Below are 18,112 nucleotides of genomic sequence, written 5' to 3'. Positions count from 1 at the left end.
AATTGCGGCTATAGACATCACACAATGAATTATACCTTGTTATGTAAGACAAGTGTCTTAGATTTCTAATGGTCTATTCTCGACTACTGATAATCAGACAGGATCTTACACAAAGTATAGAAAGGAGGATTGGGTCTTGTCATGCAGTGGTAATGTCCCTTTCCCCAGACAAGGAAGTCCAGGTTCAAGTTCAACCCAGGCAACAGTCACTGATGGTTGTGACCTCGGTAGACCGAATGTTTGAATAGTCACTGGAAGAGGCAAGCAAAAATGAAAAGCTCATTGGATGCGAAGAAAGCCAGGGGAGAAAAAAAAAAATCAGAGGTCAGCAAATCTTGTATCCTATCAGCTCAATGCCTTCATTTGCAGGAGAATTTACTGGTCTGAGTGGGACCCCTGAACCATGTTTAACAGTGATTACAATGCACAAAACATTGTTGAATAAAATGAAGGGTTTCAAAGCAACATAAGATGCAATCATAAAGTGAGAAATTTCTGGGCCATGTTATTATTTGCTACTACGTGCTGAATTCAATTTCTTACATTCAACAATCTCAAAATGAACCACATCTACTGTACTGAGTAGTTCTGGTGGAGCTCACCTCCAGAAAGCATGCTATTTGCCTGGAAGCCAGCATGCTTTTTGTCTGGAGTCAAGCTGAGTGGTAGGCAAGGAGACTGTATAATCAAGAAGCATTAACCCTAGATGGTGGGACTATCCTGAAGTAAGGTAGGGGTCATGCAAGCACTTGAAGCCTGGCTTACAAATAAACCTCTGAAGGCTGGGAAACCCAGCTGTCAACAGTTAAACCTGAGAAATAGGGTTAACCGAAGTCTTCAAAACTTATTATAATATTTAAAATGCCAATAAGCCTTCTGGGAGCAGGTTGGCTGCCTGTCACTTGTCTCACCTCACTAAAACCCAGTAAGTTAGTGGGCCACCACTGGTGTCTCAACACAAGTGGAATTTAAACTCATTTAACTACCCAACCTCCTGCACATGATAAAATAGTCCCCTCGATCTCATTGATTCAATAAACCTAGAAGTCATACCAGGTTTCCCAAAAGATTGCAGACGATGAAGTTGTGTCTTATAAAAGCTGACCTGACGTTGTTTGCTTGTCCAAACTTAAAAGTGAATGAATGGGCACCCATAAAGACGACAAACTATATACAATTTGTAATGAATAAGACACACTAAGTAAAACTCCATATTCTAACTGAATGATAAGTATTGAAAGCATTAAAGCAAAGAACAGTAATGATGTACAGATGAAAGCATTTAAACCAGTTCCAATAAAACAAAGAAATGTGACATGAACACAAAAAAATCTTCACATGCTGGTAACCCAAAATTCAAACAAAACTGCGCGAAAGTAATATAGCTACTTTTCTATTCCTCTTTTTGTATCTAAAATTCGTACGTAGTACTTTGTATCTAAAATGGTGCTTTAAGAGGCGACATCGTAAAACTTTTCACAGTACTCCTGTGCCTGACTATACATGATAATAAAGGATATTTTAATTAGAATAATAGAATCATACAGATATACAGCATGGACACAGATCCTTCGGTCCAACCTGTCCATGCCAACCAGATATCCAAACCCAATAGAGTCCCCCCCAACCAGCGCCCTGTCCATATCCCTCCAAACCCTTCCTATTCATATACCCATCCAGATGCCTTTTAAATGTTGCAATTGTACTAGCCTCCAACACTTCCTCTGGCAGCCCATTCCACACACACACCACCCTCTGAGTGTAACAGTTGTCCCTGAGGTCTCTTTTATATCTTTTCCCTTTCATGCTAAACCTATGTCCTCTAGTTCTGGACTCCCCAACTCCAGGGAAAAGACCTTGGCTATTTACCCTATCCATGCTCCTCATGATTTTATAAACCTCTATAAGGTCACCCCTCAGCCTCCGAAACTCCAGGGAAAACAGCCCTAGCCTGTTCAGCCTCTCCCTATAGCTCAAATCCTCTAACGTTGGCAACATCCTTATAAATCCTTTCTGAATCCTTTCAAGTTTCACAACACCTTTCCGATAGGAAGGAGACCAGGAATGCATGGCATATTCCAACAGTGGCCTGAGCAATGACCTGCACAGGTGCAACATGACCTCCCAACTCCTGTACTCAATACTCTGACCAATAAAGGAAAACATACCAAACGCCTTCTTCACTATCCTATCTACCTGCGACTCCATTTTCAAGGAGCTATGAACCTGCACTCCAAGTTCTCTTTGTTCAGCAACACTCCCTAGGACCTTACCATTAAGTGTATAGGTCCTGCTAAGATTTGCTTTCCCAAAATGCAGCACCTCGCATTTATCTAAATTAAACTCCATCTGCCCATTGGTCCATCTGATCAAGATCCCGTTGTAATCTAAGGTAACCTTCTTCACTGTTCACCACACCTCCAATTCTGGTGTCATCTGCAAACGTACTAACTATATCTCTTACGTTCATATCCAAATCAGTTATATAAATGATGAAAAGTACTGGACCCAGCACCAATCCTTGTGGCACTACACTGGTCACAGGCCTCCAGTCTGAGAAACACCCCTCCACCACCACCCTCTGACTTCTACCTTTTGAGCCAGTTCTGTATCCAAATGGCTAGTTCTCCCTGTATTTCATTAGATCCCCCATGGGGAACTTTGTTGAATGCCTTACTGAAGTCCATATAGATCACATCTACCTCTCTGCCCTCATCAATCTTCTTCATTACTCCTTCAAAAAACTTAATCAAGTTTGTAAGGCATGATTTCCCACGCACAAAGCCATGTTGACTATCCCCAATCAGTTCTTGTCTTTCCAAATACATGTACATCCGGTCCCTCAGGATTTCCTCCAACAACTTGCCTACCACCAACGTCAAGCTCACTGGTCTATAGTTCCCTGGCGTTTCCTTCCCATCCTTCTTAAAGTGTGGTACCACGTTAGCCAACCTCCAGTCTTCCGCCACCTCACCTGTGACCACCCATGATACAAATATCTCAGCAAAAGGCCCACCAATCACTTCCCTCGCTTCCCAAAGAGTTCCAGGGTACACCTGATCAGATCATGGGGATTTGTCCACTTTTATGCATTTCAAGAAATCTAGCACTTCCTTCTCTGTGATATGGACATTTTTCAAGATGTCACCATCTATTTCCCTACATTCCATATCTTCCATGTCCTTTTCCACTCTAGAAATACTCAGGGAATCAGGGAGAAAAACATCTTAAAACTGTGACAAAATTGCCAAATACCTCATGTTAAAATGGAGGAATGGTTATTGAAGATCACAAGAGCATTGCTGGGAATTCCTGCAGTAATGTTCTAAGCTGGAATTGTTGGTCTCTGACATCCAAAATCACATGTGAATCCAGGACTTTTCTTTCTTTTCTTCTCCTTGACATGAATAATGGCGATGCAATAATGCAAGATGCCACACTGGGACTTTCAGGAGCTTCCATGTTGTGTTGCAGTGAAGTACTCACCTTGCAATTCCTACCATACAGCCAGGGCAACCCCAAAGTGAATTTGTTGGATTTGCACCAAGTTTCTTAGTGCCTCGCTTTAGCACATTTTGCAAACTTGCTTTAGAATTGCTGCCAGATTACAAGATGGTGGTAGCAAGTGGTCCCTGTACCTCACTAAAGCCAACAAGTTAGACATAGTTCTTAAAACTAAAGGGATCAATGGACCTGTGTTGGGTGATCCGTCATGATCATGCTAAATGATGGAGCAGGTTCAAGGGGCTGAATAAATGACTCCTGCTCCTATTTTCTATGTTTCAATGTTTCATGTCAGTATATTTTCAAGTCAACGTTTGCATCTAAAATTAATACCTGTTTAGCTCAAAAGAATAGAAAAGCAAGCTTTTCAATAGTCAAATTTTTACATGGTGTTTTGTTAGGAAGGTATGAAGTACCATAAGAACAGTATCTACCTCTACAGCATGTGATTTTGTAGTATCATCTGGTAACCAAGAAGGACCATCACAATTCTTCAGCCTACAATTAACAGTCATTGGTTGGGATTGATTTTTCAACATTTCCCCATAATCTGCAGCATCAAAATTAGTCTTCCATACCATAACCTGAAACACATATTGAAGAAGTTGAGTAGTATGTTGTCACATACATAAAAATCAAGGACATAATTTTACATATTTAGTTATTACGAAAAACATTAATGCACAAGTTCATAAATGAAGCAGTTCCATTTAAAGCAAGTATATTTACTTTTCCAGTGAGCCAATAGGATTCAAAACTGAATGAGAAAGAAAGGAGCTTGTATTTATATTAAATTTTCATTGTATCAGGAAATTTCAATCTGCTTTCCAGTCAATGATATATATCTGAAGCAATGACACTCTTAGGCTCAGACTTACATTGAACTGCAGGAGGGCATTTGACTCATCATGCCCACATCAGTCAACAAAATCTGACTACAAGAATCCTGTTTTTCAGTTTTTGTCCACATCTCTGGAGGCTATAACAATTCACAAAAACATCTTAATATTGCTGAAATGTTATGAGAGCTTCTGACTCGACCAACCTTTCAGGTAGCGAGCTCCAGATTCCCATCCCTCAGTGAAAACATTTCTCCTTGCTCTCCTAACAGTCTACCTTTCACCTTCAACCTCTGGCCCCTGATATTGGTCTCTTTACGAATGGAAAATGTGCCTTCCGATCCATCTCATGTCCCTCATAATCGTATATACTTTGATCATGTCCATTCTCAACCTTCACTGCTCCAAGGAAAACAACACTAATCTATCTAATCCTTTCTCATAGTTCACACCCTCCACCCCAGGCAGCATTCTGACAAATTTCCTCTGTACCATCTCTTGTGAAATCACATCCTTCCCACAATATGGTGACCACACAGCATTCAGAACTCCAGTGGTGACTTAACCAACATTTTATACAGTTCCAGCACAGTCACCTTGCTCTTTTGTTCTATGCCTCAACTAATAAAAGCAAGTGTTCCCTATGCCTTCTAACCACATTATCTAGTTGCCTTTCTATTTTCATGGACCTGTAAATGTGCACACTAGAGGTCCCTCTGATCTTCAGTACTTTTCAGGATCCGACCATTCATCGTGTAATTCTTTCTCTTTTTAGCCCTCCCCAATGCATTCTCTCATTTTTCCAAGTTGAATTCCATTTGCTACTGCGCCACCCAGCTGACTTGTTTGCTAATATCCTCCTGCAGTTTATAACTATGTTCCTCAGTATTTACCACCCTACCAATTTTCATGCTGTATACCTTTTGGTCATGCCTCTTACATGTAAGTCCAAATCATTAATGGATATCACAAACAGTGAAGGTCCGTGCAGCTGTGATGATGTTGTCACTTTAAGAGATTATTTTGTCCTTTTTTTTAAAAGAATGTTGTAAGGCAGAGGTTCTGGACTAAGAAAGTAAACAATTTGTGAGGCCTTGGTTTTTTTTAAGTTGGAACAATGGAAGTAGTCTGGGTGTGGGCCACCTCTCATAGGCCAGGCTTTTTAGTTTTGATTTAGATTTTAGGTTTAGTTTTAAGCAGAAGCTACTGGGGTCTCAAAAGAATTGGAAGCTTTACTGAATGTCTTCTAGCTGCTACACTCTGAGTCTTCTCTATGTTTGTTCCTCCTGGATTGGAGAAGCGCATGAAAACTTGTGTCTGAACTTGCCTTTTTGCCAAGGGGTGTATTTTTGGGATATTACTACATTGGAACAGTTAATTAATAATAGTTACTGTATCTAGTATTTGGTTTTGTTTTTCAGCAGTTATTTTTGTTTACATTTTAACTATAGCGTTTAAATAAATTGTGGTTTGCTTAACTTTGAATAGTTTGATCAGCTGCATCACATCTGGAATACAGCACTTCATGTATACCTTTACAATAAGAAAGAGTTAGAGTCTCGGCTACCTTCTGAAAATATTTTGAGGTGGTCTGCTCTGGTCCATAACACACCGAGCACTACAGAATCCTACTGACTTGATTTCTAGTCACAAGAACACTCCCTTACCATAACTCTCTGCTTTCTGCCTTTTAGCCAATTTTGAATCCAATGTATCACCTTGCCTTGGACCCCACAAGCTCCTACCTTCTTGACCAGTCTGTCATTATAGACCTTATCAAAAGCCATGCTAAAGTCAATGTAAACTACATGAAATGCATTATCTTCATCAACACACCTGGTTACTTCCCCAAAAATTTGATCACATTTCACAGACAATGATTTTCCTTTAACAAATCAATGCTATCACTAATTACTCCATATCTCCAAGTGCAGATACATCTGTTCCTCAAATAATTTTTAATAACTTCCCCACCACTGAGGTTAGACTTACTAACCTACACTTTCTTGGTCCACCCGTTGCTCCATTTTTTAAAAATAAGGGGAACGTTAGCAGTTCTCCAGCGGCTCAACTGTGGCCAGGAGGGGCCTTGAACATGATTGCCAGGGAATTACTCTTGAAAAGTAGCAATCATTAAGGGTAGTATAGCAGAGCAATAACAAAGAACTAAACATACTAGGAAGGTGGGAACTAAAACAAACATCCTGACTTTGCCCAATCCATGCCCAACTGTTATGGAACTTGATTCCCCCAATCAGGTTTCTGCCATGTCACAGTACTGAAATAGCTTTTATAAAAGGTCACAAATATCATCTTACATTACTGTGACAAGAGTAAATTGTCCTGCCCTGTCATTTTCATTTTGTTTATAGCCTTTGACATGATTAACCTGCCATCATTTTCTTGCAAAGCCACATTACTCTAACCCAGCTGGGTGAGACGGGACTCACCTGATTCTATTATTATCCATCTAATTAAAGCCAGAGAGTCTGCAATAGTTTCTAACTACTGGCAAGAATAAGACTCCTTAGTCAAGTTAGAACTGCTACAATATTATCCCTGGTGTCCTTTAAGAATTCATCCTTGCTGCCATTCTATTTTTCACCTTTATGATATCCCCTCAATCAGATCATCTTGCCCTTCAAGGTAGCCTCTCTCAATAGGAACACTCTTTCCTCTAAATCGGAATATCTTTGATACAAGATGCTCACCAGATACTGAGGTAGATAATCTCACCCATCCTAAGAGAACTTTACATTCAGCTGTTATTTTTCAAGCAAGATGTTAAAATAAGGCCTTAACCTCCTTCGCCCCAATGCAACGATACTATAGCATTAAGAGATGCATTTTGTCCTAGTGTTTTTTTGAAGGGAGGTTCCAAGCTGTCTATTGATAGCCCCTAGAATAAACAGTTTGTGAGGAATTGGTGTTTTTTAAATATAAAACATTGGAACAATAGAAGCTGTCTGAACTTTGTTTGGGTGGGGGTGGGGGGGGGGGGGAATGGGTTGGTGGCAGTGGCGGTGGCGACAAGCTCCCACAGAAATAAGATGCTGGAGATCAGAGTCGAGAGTATGGTGCTGGAAAGGTACAGGTCAGGCCTGCTCCTCGGATGCTGCCTGACTTGCTGTGCTTTTCCAGCACCACACTCTCGACTGCTGAATACTGATCAAATTATTCACCATTTCAAAATCCACTTAAGTTGAAGACTGCACTTTGTCTTGTCTCACCTCACCATGGAAGACTGACCTTTCACCAAATAATTTTGCCAAAGTCTTGGAATTGTGAATGAGTCACACAATCTTAAAAGGATAGAATTCCACATTACAAAACTCTTTAAAATGAAGAAACTTACATTTATTAATAACAACACAAATTTTAAATGTGACACAGAATGTATGTTATGTTCAACTGCTAAACTCAAAATTCTTTCAGGGTGGGCTTTTTGAGCCGAAGCAAGCTTATTTACTGGAATACTGCTGCTTATTCACTGGAATACTGCTGCTTATTCATATTGGGCCAGTATACATGCAGTAAAAACAGCTGAGTAATTTCCAAAGAATGTTGGAATTATGGCTGAAAGAACATGATAAATAACTCGTTTTAGCAACAGATTGATTCTGGACCAAAAACTAATTGGTTGTAAATGTCAAATATTCCAGCTCACTTTTCCAGAAAAAAAACTTAATCTATTTTGAGTGCAATGTTATTCTAATCTTTCCTAAAGTTACTAACTTAGCATCTTTTCCACACTGGTAAAACTCCAATGAAAGAGAAAATGTATGATTTGTGAAAACATCAGTCTTTATAGGTTAGAATATGAGGTGTTAGAGAATTGTTTATGCATTTCAAAGAGAAAAATATTCAATAAGAGTTAAGCTACAAAATTCAAAACCAGGCTTGTGATAGTTCAGTGGATCTACATATAACATTATTGGAGATTGAGCACCATAGGCCAATAGCTAGATTATATGGAAATAAAATTAGGTTTACTATGCATGTATGTGAAAATCACAAATGTTACAGAGTAGGAGGAGACCATTTAGTACATCACATCTACACAAGCTCTCCAAATGAGCATTAGGGCTTACTGCTATTCTCCTGTCAGTAAGAGATTCAAGGGTTAAGCAGAAAAGACATAGAAAGTAGATGTAAGGAATGTCGGATTAGCCATTATCCTATTGAATGGCAGAGCAGGCTTGAATGATTACTCCTGTTTCTATTTTTTTCTGGTGTTACAATCTTTTCCTTGTTACCTTCATTCTATTCAAATAATATTCAATCACCCAATACCTTCTTAAATGCCTCCAGTACACTTCCAAGGAGTGGAACTTGTTGTAGGAAAAACCACCACATCATTGCTTCTGCATTTGCAAATCACTTCAAATCTGTGCTCTCTTACACCTCAATTATTTTTTTAAGTGGACATAGTCCTCATGCCTGGCCCATTTCTGTTAACCTCTTTGGCACTCTCTTCAATACATTCACATCTTTCTTATAGTGTGGCACTGAGAACTGCACACAATAATTCAGCTGACGTCTAATATGTGCCTTGTTCAGTACAACCTGTTTGCTCTCAGACTTTATGTCCCTATTAATAAAGCTTCAGACACTATGATTTATTAACTGCTCTCTCAACTGGTCCTGTCATCTTCAATGACCTATGCACATATGCACTCAGGTCGCCCTCCTCCTACCCCCATTTAAGAACTTAATTTTCTATTGGCTCTTCGTGTTCTTCCTACCATAATGCATCACTTCATTTTTTAAAATTCATTTACTGGATGTGGGTGCATCCTTAATTACCCATAGAGCAATTAGGACTCCAATTACCAGACCAAGTAAGGATGGCAGTTTTGTTCCCTAAAGGGCATTTAGATGACAACTATTTCATAGTCATCATTGGATCCTTAATTCCAGATCTTTTTACTGAATTCAAATTCCACCATGTGCCATAGTGGGATTCAAATCTGGGTCCCCAGAATATTCCCTGGGTGTCTGGATTAACAATCCAGTGATAATACCACTAGGCTATCATCTTAAACTTCATCTAATGTCTTTTTGGCACTGTAACATTTGTCTATCTTCTTTTGGAGTCCTACATTGTCCTCCTCACAGTTTACAATACTTTCAAGTTTACAATACTTTCATTTGCAACTTTGAAATTTCCCCCTGACACCAATGATCTAGATCATTAATGTATCAGCATGATTATCCAGAACACAATATGGCCCTTACACTTGCACAGCCAGCCAAAATGGCCCATGCTCAGATGCAAACTAATACAGGTTGCAGAAGCATATGCACATGTGCCACTAATGTTACTGTATATTGAACACAGTAACATCAGTGTTGCATACATGGGGTGGGTAAAGCGGGGGGCAAGGCAGAAGTGGATCACATCTATGTCACTGCACCACCTGAGAGGGGTGCTGCTCTGAACTTGGAGCCTGGATGATCAAGGAGGCCCAGGGAAAATTGCCTCCCAGTTTTCTTCGAGGGGTGAGGAAGGGCTGGGTTCTTGGTGGAGCACCAAACTGTCAGTACCACATGTTCCATATTAATATTCATATCAGGACACATATGGTAGGAGAATAGCACTTTGTGTTGGAATGTATATTCTGGCAATTTTAGCTCCTGGTGTGATGCAGCATAAATACCAGGGTGATTGCCTAGTGTTTCCATGTCTTGGACAACACGCAACCTTTGGTCAAAACACTTTTTATTCAGAATTTATAACACCACCACTTTGCAACTAGTTGATGCTTTTGGTTGCTTAAGAATGACAGAGTACCTCTTTGCTGAAAATGTGTTGCTGGAAAAGCGCAACAGGTCAGGCAGCATCCAAGGAACAGGAGAATCGACGTTTCGGGCATAAGCCCTTCTTCAGGCTTATGCCTGAAACGTCGATTCTCCTGTTCCTTGGATGCTGCCTGACCTGCTGCGCTTTTCCAGCAATACATTTTCAGCTCTGATCTCCAGCATCTGCAGCCCTCACTTTCTCTCAAAGAGTATCTCTTTGCATGTGCATGTTCTTTGTACCACATGGTGGTGGTATTTGAAGCATATGTAGCCTTCATATATATCAGGAAAAGCCTGGCTCCCAAAACCAATCCCTAGGGAACTTAATTAAAAACTTTCCACCAGCCTGGAAAACACACATTAACCTTTAATCGGTTTCTTATTACTCAGTCAATTTTGTACCCCTGTTGCCACTGTCTTTTCTACTCTATTACCTATAACTTTTCTCAAGTTTGTTGTGTGGCATCGAATCAAAGACTTTTGAAAGTCCAGGTTCACCACATTAACAGCATCATCTTAATCAACAATTTCAGTTACCTCTTCAAAAGATTTCCAGCAAGACAGTAAACACCACTTCCCCTTTCAAAAGTCATATAGGCTCTTTGAAAACTGGGGTTTTTCACCTAACTACTAATTCTATCCCACAGAAATATTTCTCGAAGCTTCCCTACCTCGGAGTTAAACTGATTAATCTGTAATGGCTGAGCTTATCCTTACAACCCTAACTGAACAAGGTCATAATTCTTACAATTCCTCAATACTTTGGTACCTCCTCCGAAGACTGAAAGATTATGATCAGTGCCCCTGCAATTTGCACTACCGGTTTTTCAACATTCTTGGATACATCTCAGCCAATCCTAACATCTTGTCAGTTTTTAAATTTAACAGTCTAAGCAACACTTACTTAATAAATTTTCAATGCCTCGAGTGACAGTTAATTTTTCTGTCAGAATGGTAAGCATCGCACAGAGGGATGCAAACTACTAATTTAGTACCTCAGCCAAACTTGCCACACCCCTAGTCAAACTGTTCCCATACAGCTGCAACACTGGCACCTTCCTGGTGATATAGACAATTGGAAAGAAAGAAAACAATGAAGTTAGCAATGACAATTCTGGGTGTATGCTAATAGGTCACCAACTAATGGGAAAGAAATAAGAAAAATAAGTCCATGAAGAAAGTTACAGAGGGGGTGCAAGAATGATAGAATAGTTAAAATGGGTGACTTAATAATCCTATCATTGACGAGAAAAGGAACAGGGTAACAAAGTGAGTATTCCTGATGAAATGTCGATTCTCTTGCTCATCAGATGCTGCCTGACCTGTTGTGCTTTTCCAGCACCACATTTTTCAACACTTAACAAAGTGAGCAGAATTCTGAGAGTGGGTTCAAGACAATATTCTACAACAGTGTTTCCAGTCCAACAAGGAGGCTTTAAAAAGGTCCAAGTTCTAGTTAGACAGAGTTTTGGTCCACAGAGAGTCAAAGCTAGCAAGGGGAGGGAAGCAAAGACCACAATTAGGTCAGTCAGGGTTCTTACTGAAAAATGTGGTAGGCTCAACCAGCCAAATGTGTCTACTTGCTCCAGCTTTCTGTATCATGGTGGAACTAGCATAGGTAAAATGGAATTCAAGAATGGCAGACAAAACTGCCCTAACTTTAAAATTTACATTTCCATGAAGAGCAAAGTAGGATATCAAGTCCAGAGCTCCCGAGATGATGAATGTGATCATAAGGTGATGCATTTAAAGGTTACACGAGAGATGACAGATTGATAAAACAAACGAAAATCAGACTGAATACAGAAAGCCCAGATTGGAAGTAAAAACATAAAATAAGAGCAGCAACGATAGGAGAAAAGGTGTTGGCAACCAACACAAAGGCTTATTATGGACCAAAATGGGAATTTATGCATAGAAAACAAAGGTCACGTTAAGGAACTAAAGCAATGTTTTGCATCTGTCTTTACCAAAGAATATGATATAGATCAGGTTATAGTGAAGCACCAGATAGCTGAGTCTCTGAATTGGCTAAAAGTTGATGAAAATAATGTATTAGAAATTTTGGCTGTAGTTAAAATTGCTAAGTTACCAGTACAGGGTCAAATGTATTCAAGGGTACTGACGGAAGAGTGGAAAGTGCAAAGCCACTGACCATAATCTTCCAACTCTCCCTATATCCAGAGTATAGAGAATTGCAACACTTATCAGGAAGATATAAGGGTAAACCAATAAATATAAGCTGCTCTGTTTCGCCTCCCTAATGGAAACGTTTTTAGAAATAATACACCAAGACAAAACTAACAATCAGTTGGACAAACATAGATTAATAAAGGGAAACAAGTATGGAATTCCCAGTTGTGAAGGGGGGGCACTAGACCTGAAATGTTAACTCTGTTTTTCTCTCTATAGGTGGTGTCAGACCTGCCTTGTTTCCCCAGCACATTCTGTTTCTAATTCAGATGTCCAGCATCTTTGTTTTTTAATTTTATTATATTAAATTGATTAAGCTTCTCAATGAAGCATCTGGACTGTAATTAAGGGTCATGCAGTTGGTGCACTTGGACTTCCAGAGGTGTTTGAAGAGTCACATAATAGGCTTGTCAGTATAGTTGAGGTCTGTGGGACCATGACTCTAAAGTTGGCTGAGGGGGTTCCTACAGTACAGTTGTAGTGCCCTAACCACTGAGCTAGAAGGCTTGCTCAGTCCCACCTGCTCTGGAGGGGTGTAATGACATCCCTTATCAGGTTGATTTGAAAACATCTAAAAAGTTGGCTGAGTGAAGTAAACAGTAGTGGTGAACAGTTTTTAAACTGGATGAAGGCACACTGCAGAGTTCCCCAAGAGTTGCTATTAAGATCATTACTTTTCTTAATCTATATTCATGATCTAGACTTGAATATGCAGGACACAATTTCAAAATCTGCACATGGCTCAAAACTTGGAAGCATTGGAAACTGAGAGGTGGACAGTGACAGACTTCAAGGAAACATGGAGTAGCTGATGGAATGTGCATGTGACAGATGGAATATAATGTAGAGAAATGAGACATTACACATTTTAATAGCTAGAACAAAGAAAGGCAACAGAAAATCAAGAAAAATCAATCCTAAAAACTGTGCAGATGAGGAGGAACTTGGGAGCCTAGATGAACAATCGATCAATGAAATGAGCACAGTAGTTGGGAAAATATTTAATAAAGCAGTATAGGATCCTGAGCTTTATAAGTAGAGTACAGATTAGGTGAACCATTATAAAATATTAGTTCTATCTCAATGGGAGTGTTCTGTAAAATCCTGGGCATTACACTTCAGGAAGAATCAAAAGGCATTGGAGAGGTGTCGCATTCATAGCAAGACATACAAATCATTTAAAGACATAAGGTACAGGAGCATGATTTAAGTGTCTTTACAGAAACATGGTTGCATGGTGAATAGGATTGGGAACTAAATATTCAAGGATATTTGATGTTTAGGAAGGACATAAAGGAAGGTGAAGTTGTCCTGATAATAAGTGATATGATCAGAACATCAGTAAAAGAAGATCTCAGATTAGAAGAACATTGTGTGGAATCTGTTTGGGCAAAACTAAGAAACAGTAAGGTGGCAGCAAACATTGATTGCAGTCATTTATAGACCACAAAGAGCTGTGGCAGTGAAGGACGTGGTATTTATTAAGAGATCAGAGATGCATATAATGCAGTCAACAGTTACCAAAGATGATTCAATCTGCATTTGGAATAGATAAACCAATTGAGCACTGAAGGCATGAAAGTTGAGTTTATTGAATGTGTTTGGGATGGCTTTTTATGTTGAGGTGCCAACTAGGCATCGCGATGTTAGATCTAGCATGAGACAACGAAAAAGACAAATTAACAATCTTTTTGTTTAAAAAAAACCTTCAGGGAGGAATGACCGCAACACAATCAAATTTTACATTATGCTGAAAGCAAGGTAGTTCATTTTGAAGCAAGAATTTTAAATTTAAATAATGGAAACTATGAAGGCATGACACGTAATTTGGCTGAAGTGATTGGGACAATGTATTCAACAATATTATGGTACAAAGGCAATTGATGATTTTGTGAGAACCGTTGTATGACTTATATCCTTCACAACATTCCTTCATTAGACAAAAACTGAAAAAAAAGGGTAATCAATTGTGGCTAACAAATGAAGTTCGAGATTGTTTTAGATTAAAAGTAAAGGCCTTTAAAGTTGCTAGAAACAGCAATAATTCTGAGGATTGAGAGGTTTATAGAATACAGTAAAGGAGGAGAAAACAATTGATACGGAAGAATAGAATATGAACACAATCTAGGAAAAGCTTCTAAAGGTACATAAAGGAAATGTTTGGTTAAAACAAACGGGATCCATTACAGACAGAATAAAGACAATTTGTAATAGAGAATACAGAATGGATTGGAAGGCGGTAGCAAAAATCACACATTATTTAAGCACGGAGTGAAAGAGAAAACAAAAAGCTACAGACCAATTAGTGTTGCATCAATTGTTGGGAAAACACAAAAGTCTATTATTAAAGATGGGACAAATAAGACACTTTGTTGATAACGAATGTCTTATTTGCCAATTCCTGAAGAAGGGCCTGTGCCCGAAACGTCGAACCTCCTGTTCCCTGGATGCTGCCTGACCTACTGTGCTGTTCCAGCAATAAAGTTTCAACTTTGATCTCCAGCATCTGCAGACCTCACTTTCTCCTTGATAACGAATGGCCAATAATAAGCAGGAAATAGTGCTTGACGAACCTTGGAGTTTTTTTTAAGATGTTACTGGCAAAGTTGATAAAGGAGGTAAACTGATTTTAAGTATACTTTTGATAAAGTCCCCCACGAGCCTGTTTAGAAAAGTTAAAGCACATGGGTTAGGAGGTAATGTACTGGCATGGATCAATGATTAGCTTACAGACAGAAAACAGTAGGAATAATTGTACCATTCTCTTGTTGATAAACGGTGACCAGAGGGACACCACAAAGGTCAGTCCTTGGACCCAGCTGTTCACAATATTTATCAATGATTTGGAATTTGTGATGAAATGTAAGGTTACCAAATTTGTGGATGATGCAAAGCTATGTGGGAATGTATATTGACAGAAATATGTAAAGCAGCTTCAGAAGGATCTGAACAGGCTTAGTGATTGGGCTAGATATGGCAGTTGGAATGGAAAAATGGAAAACATGAAGTTATCCATTTTGGTATGAGAAACAAAAGTGCAGAGTATTTTTTTAAAAATGGTAAGAGGTAGATGTACAAAGGGAGCTAGGTCAATAAGTCACTGAAGGTTAACATGCAGACGCAGCAAAGTATCAAAAGGCTGATGAAATGTTTGCCATTATTGTAAAAGAGAACAGGAATAGTGAAGCCTTTCTTAACTTGTCTAGGAATTTGGTTGGACCGCATCTGGACTGTGTTCAGTTCCAGTCTCCTTATCTCAGGAAAAATATTACGGCCAAGAGAGAGTGCAATGCTGTGGGATGTTGCAACTGTCCAAAGAGTTAAAAAGAGATTCCGTGAACTGGTGCAGTATTGTCTGGAGTTTTGAAGAAGGGGACGTAACCTCATTGAAACTTACAAAATACTCAAAGAGATAGACAGGGCAAATGTAAGTAAGATGTTTTAACAATGAGGATGACACAGAGGTCTAAGCTGAGGAGAATTTTCTTTTATTCAAGAAGGTTGTGAACCTTTTTTAAGGGCTGTTGAAGCTTAGTCTTTGAGCATATTCAAGGTAGAGACTGACAAATTTCTGATTACTAATGGCACATAGCACAATAGGAACACTACCACTATACCACAAGAGCTCTCTGTACATAAATTACAAAGAAATGTAAAGAATACCCACCTGTTCATCTGAGCCACCCGAAGCAAAGAAGTCTCCAGCACCAGAGAAAACCACACATGAAGCTGGACCCTATAAACAGAAGGCAAGAAACTAAACATGAGTTTTTTTTTTAAATTCATACTGCATTATGGAAAAATATATTTGACCAATGTGTTTATTTGGTAAACATTTAACACTGAAATAGCTTACATAATGCCCAACCTTGCTCCTAAACAGAATTAGAAACACGACTGTCACTCAAATGTATAATTTAGGTGCCCAAATTCAACTACAGGCAAACAGGGTGTTGTAATGAGAGTGTAAAATTCATCGACAGAAAATTTTGTACACAGTTTCCAGTTGCACAGGTGCGGTTATGAGATAAACTAGTTCTGTAAAAATTGGGTGCTAATGCTTTGCAATCTGCTGTTTTGGTGCTATCTTAAGGGAAAGGATGATATTAATGCTTAGAATAAGAAGTGGTTTTGCACTTATCTTTTACATAGAGATGGAGTTTAAATTCAGCACTTTACCAGTCTACCCAACTCTTTGAAATCTGGCTTATGGGAGATAAATGATAAATAACTACAATTTCTTGACTACTTTTGGACAAATTCATCTGGCCCTCTTCTGAGTCAAAAATAAAGCAAAATTTCTCTTCATCCGCCCATGCAACTACTTAATGCAAACATGTATTGGACAAATAGTTTCGGACGTAAACTTGTGTCCTCCTCCAATGACTTCACATTCATTCTCAACTTTCCTGTCCACCAAGAATGCCCAATACCACAACATTGCCAGTCTAAGAACTCCCCCCTAGATTCCTGAAGAAGGGCTTATGCCCGAAACGCCAATTCTCCTGCTCCTCGGATGCTGCCTGGCCTGCTGTGTTTTTCCAGGACCACATTTTTCACCTCTGGTCTCCAGCATCTGCAGTCCTCACTTTCTCCTAGTTGATCTCCCCCCTAGATAATCAATTAAGGAACTAATACTCCTGCATCATCCTAGCAAGAGCAAGTAACAGACAAACACATTAGCAAGGCATGTTGCCTTCATGTAAAGTGGTCATCATTTTTGCTTGGGTGAGGTTCGGATTTCAAGGCATCTGGACCAAGGTTACAGGTCAGTGCCATTCAGCCTCCCAAGACAATCTGGATCAGTGCAGGAATATAAAAAAATTGCTGTGCTCTAGAGTAAGTTGTGACATCTATTCTCTGCCAACTGTCACTCAATTTAAATATGCCAATGCATAGACAAGCTAGTCAGGAGAAACTGAAAGCTGTAATCTCAATTTTCCTGTCACACAGTATATATTGCTCTTGTAGTGTGAGGTATGAGTGAAATAACTCCTAAGTCTTATTAAAATGGCCATGAGGTTAGTTTTTGAATTTATGTTACTAGCACTGCACAACAGGAGATGTGCTCCCAGAACTACTTCATCCATTAAAATTAATGGCTGTAAAATCACTTCCATACATTTGGTTTTCCTGCAATTTTCATGCATGTGAAGCTGGAAGGCAACCCTATAAGTAAGCCTTAAACTTTATGTACACCACTGAAACTTTTCAGTAGACAAAACAGCATGATCTTATATCACAATACTCTGAACAGACCAGGTAAAGTAGGATTACATTGTTAGCATCTGTACAAACAAGGCAGTTATCATGTTGCTGGCAAAATTGAGAACTGCATCAATATTATAAATCATAGTAACTGTACAATAAAGCTTGAATTCATTGTCAAATGTCTTGATCAGTTAAACTTTCACTCGCTTGCTTTGACACCCATTAAGCTTTAGAACAGTTTCAAAATACGTCTGATGTGACAAATAGCAGTTTCTTTGCTCCAAGTGCGCTATATAAAATATTTCGGAATTACTTGACAGTAGCATGTGACAAATGTATCAAACAATTATAGCATTTGCCTTGCAACTATGTAATAACTATACTATGCTAAGGAGATCCATCTGGACAGTTAAATGAAAAAAAACTAAGAAGAGTAATAGAAACTAATAAGACTTAAATTGTAGATCAAAAGTGTGCCTGATTTATAATCAAAAACTTCATACAAGTGTTTTTAAGGACAGAGAACGAATACAAGAAAACAATGTCCCACCATCAAGAAAAAC

The 18,112-nt window shown here is 39.0% G+C and overlaps 1 protein-coding gene across 5 annotated transcripts in view; it reads right to left on the bottom strand.

Moving 5' to 3' along the window:
• The window catches only part of LOC122558936 (POC1 centriolar protein homolog A-like), a 189,520-nt gene that overhangs the window by 48,085 nt on the left and 123,323 nt on the right, over positions 1-18,112 (bottom strand). For 4 of the 5 annotated variants that reach the window (XM_087994243.1, XM_087994245.1, XM_087994244.1 and 1 more), the window contains 2 exons: positions 16,006-16,074; positions 3,939-4,088 (listed from right to left, as the gene is read on the bottom strand). In XM_087994243.1, the coding sequence (XP_087850369.1) occupies positions 3,939-4,088; positions 16,006-16,074 (219 nt within the window). The remainder of the gene's footprint in view (positions 1-3,938; positions 4,089-16,005; positions 16,075-18,112) is intronic. The other variant, XM_087994247.1, reaches the window with a different exon arrangement.

This window comes from Chiloscyllium plagiosum, unplaced genomic scaffold (genome assembly GCF_037043375.1).
Source record: "Chiloscyllium plagiosum isolate Xiang-an unplaced genomic scaffold, Cpla_swu_hap1 HiC_scaffold_14, whole genome shotgun sequence".
Lineage (NCBI taxonomy): Eukaryota > Metazoa > Chordata > Chondrichthyes > Orectolobiformes > Hemiscylliidae > Chiloscyllium > Chiloscyllium plagiosum.
Note: the sequence above shows the minus strand (reverse complement) of the source record. Positions and strands in the feature narration are given on the sequence as shown.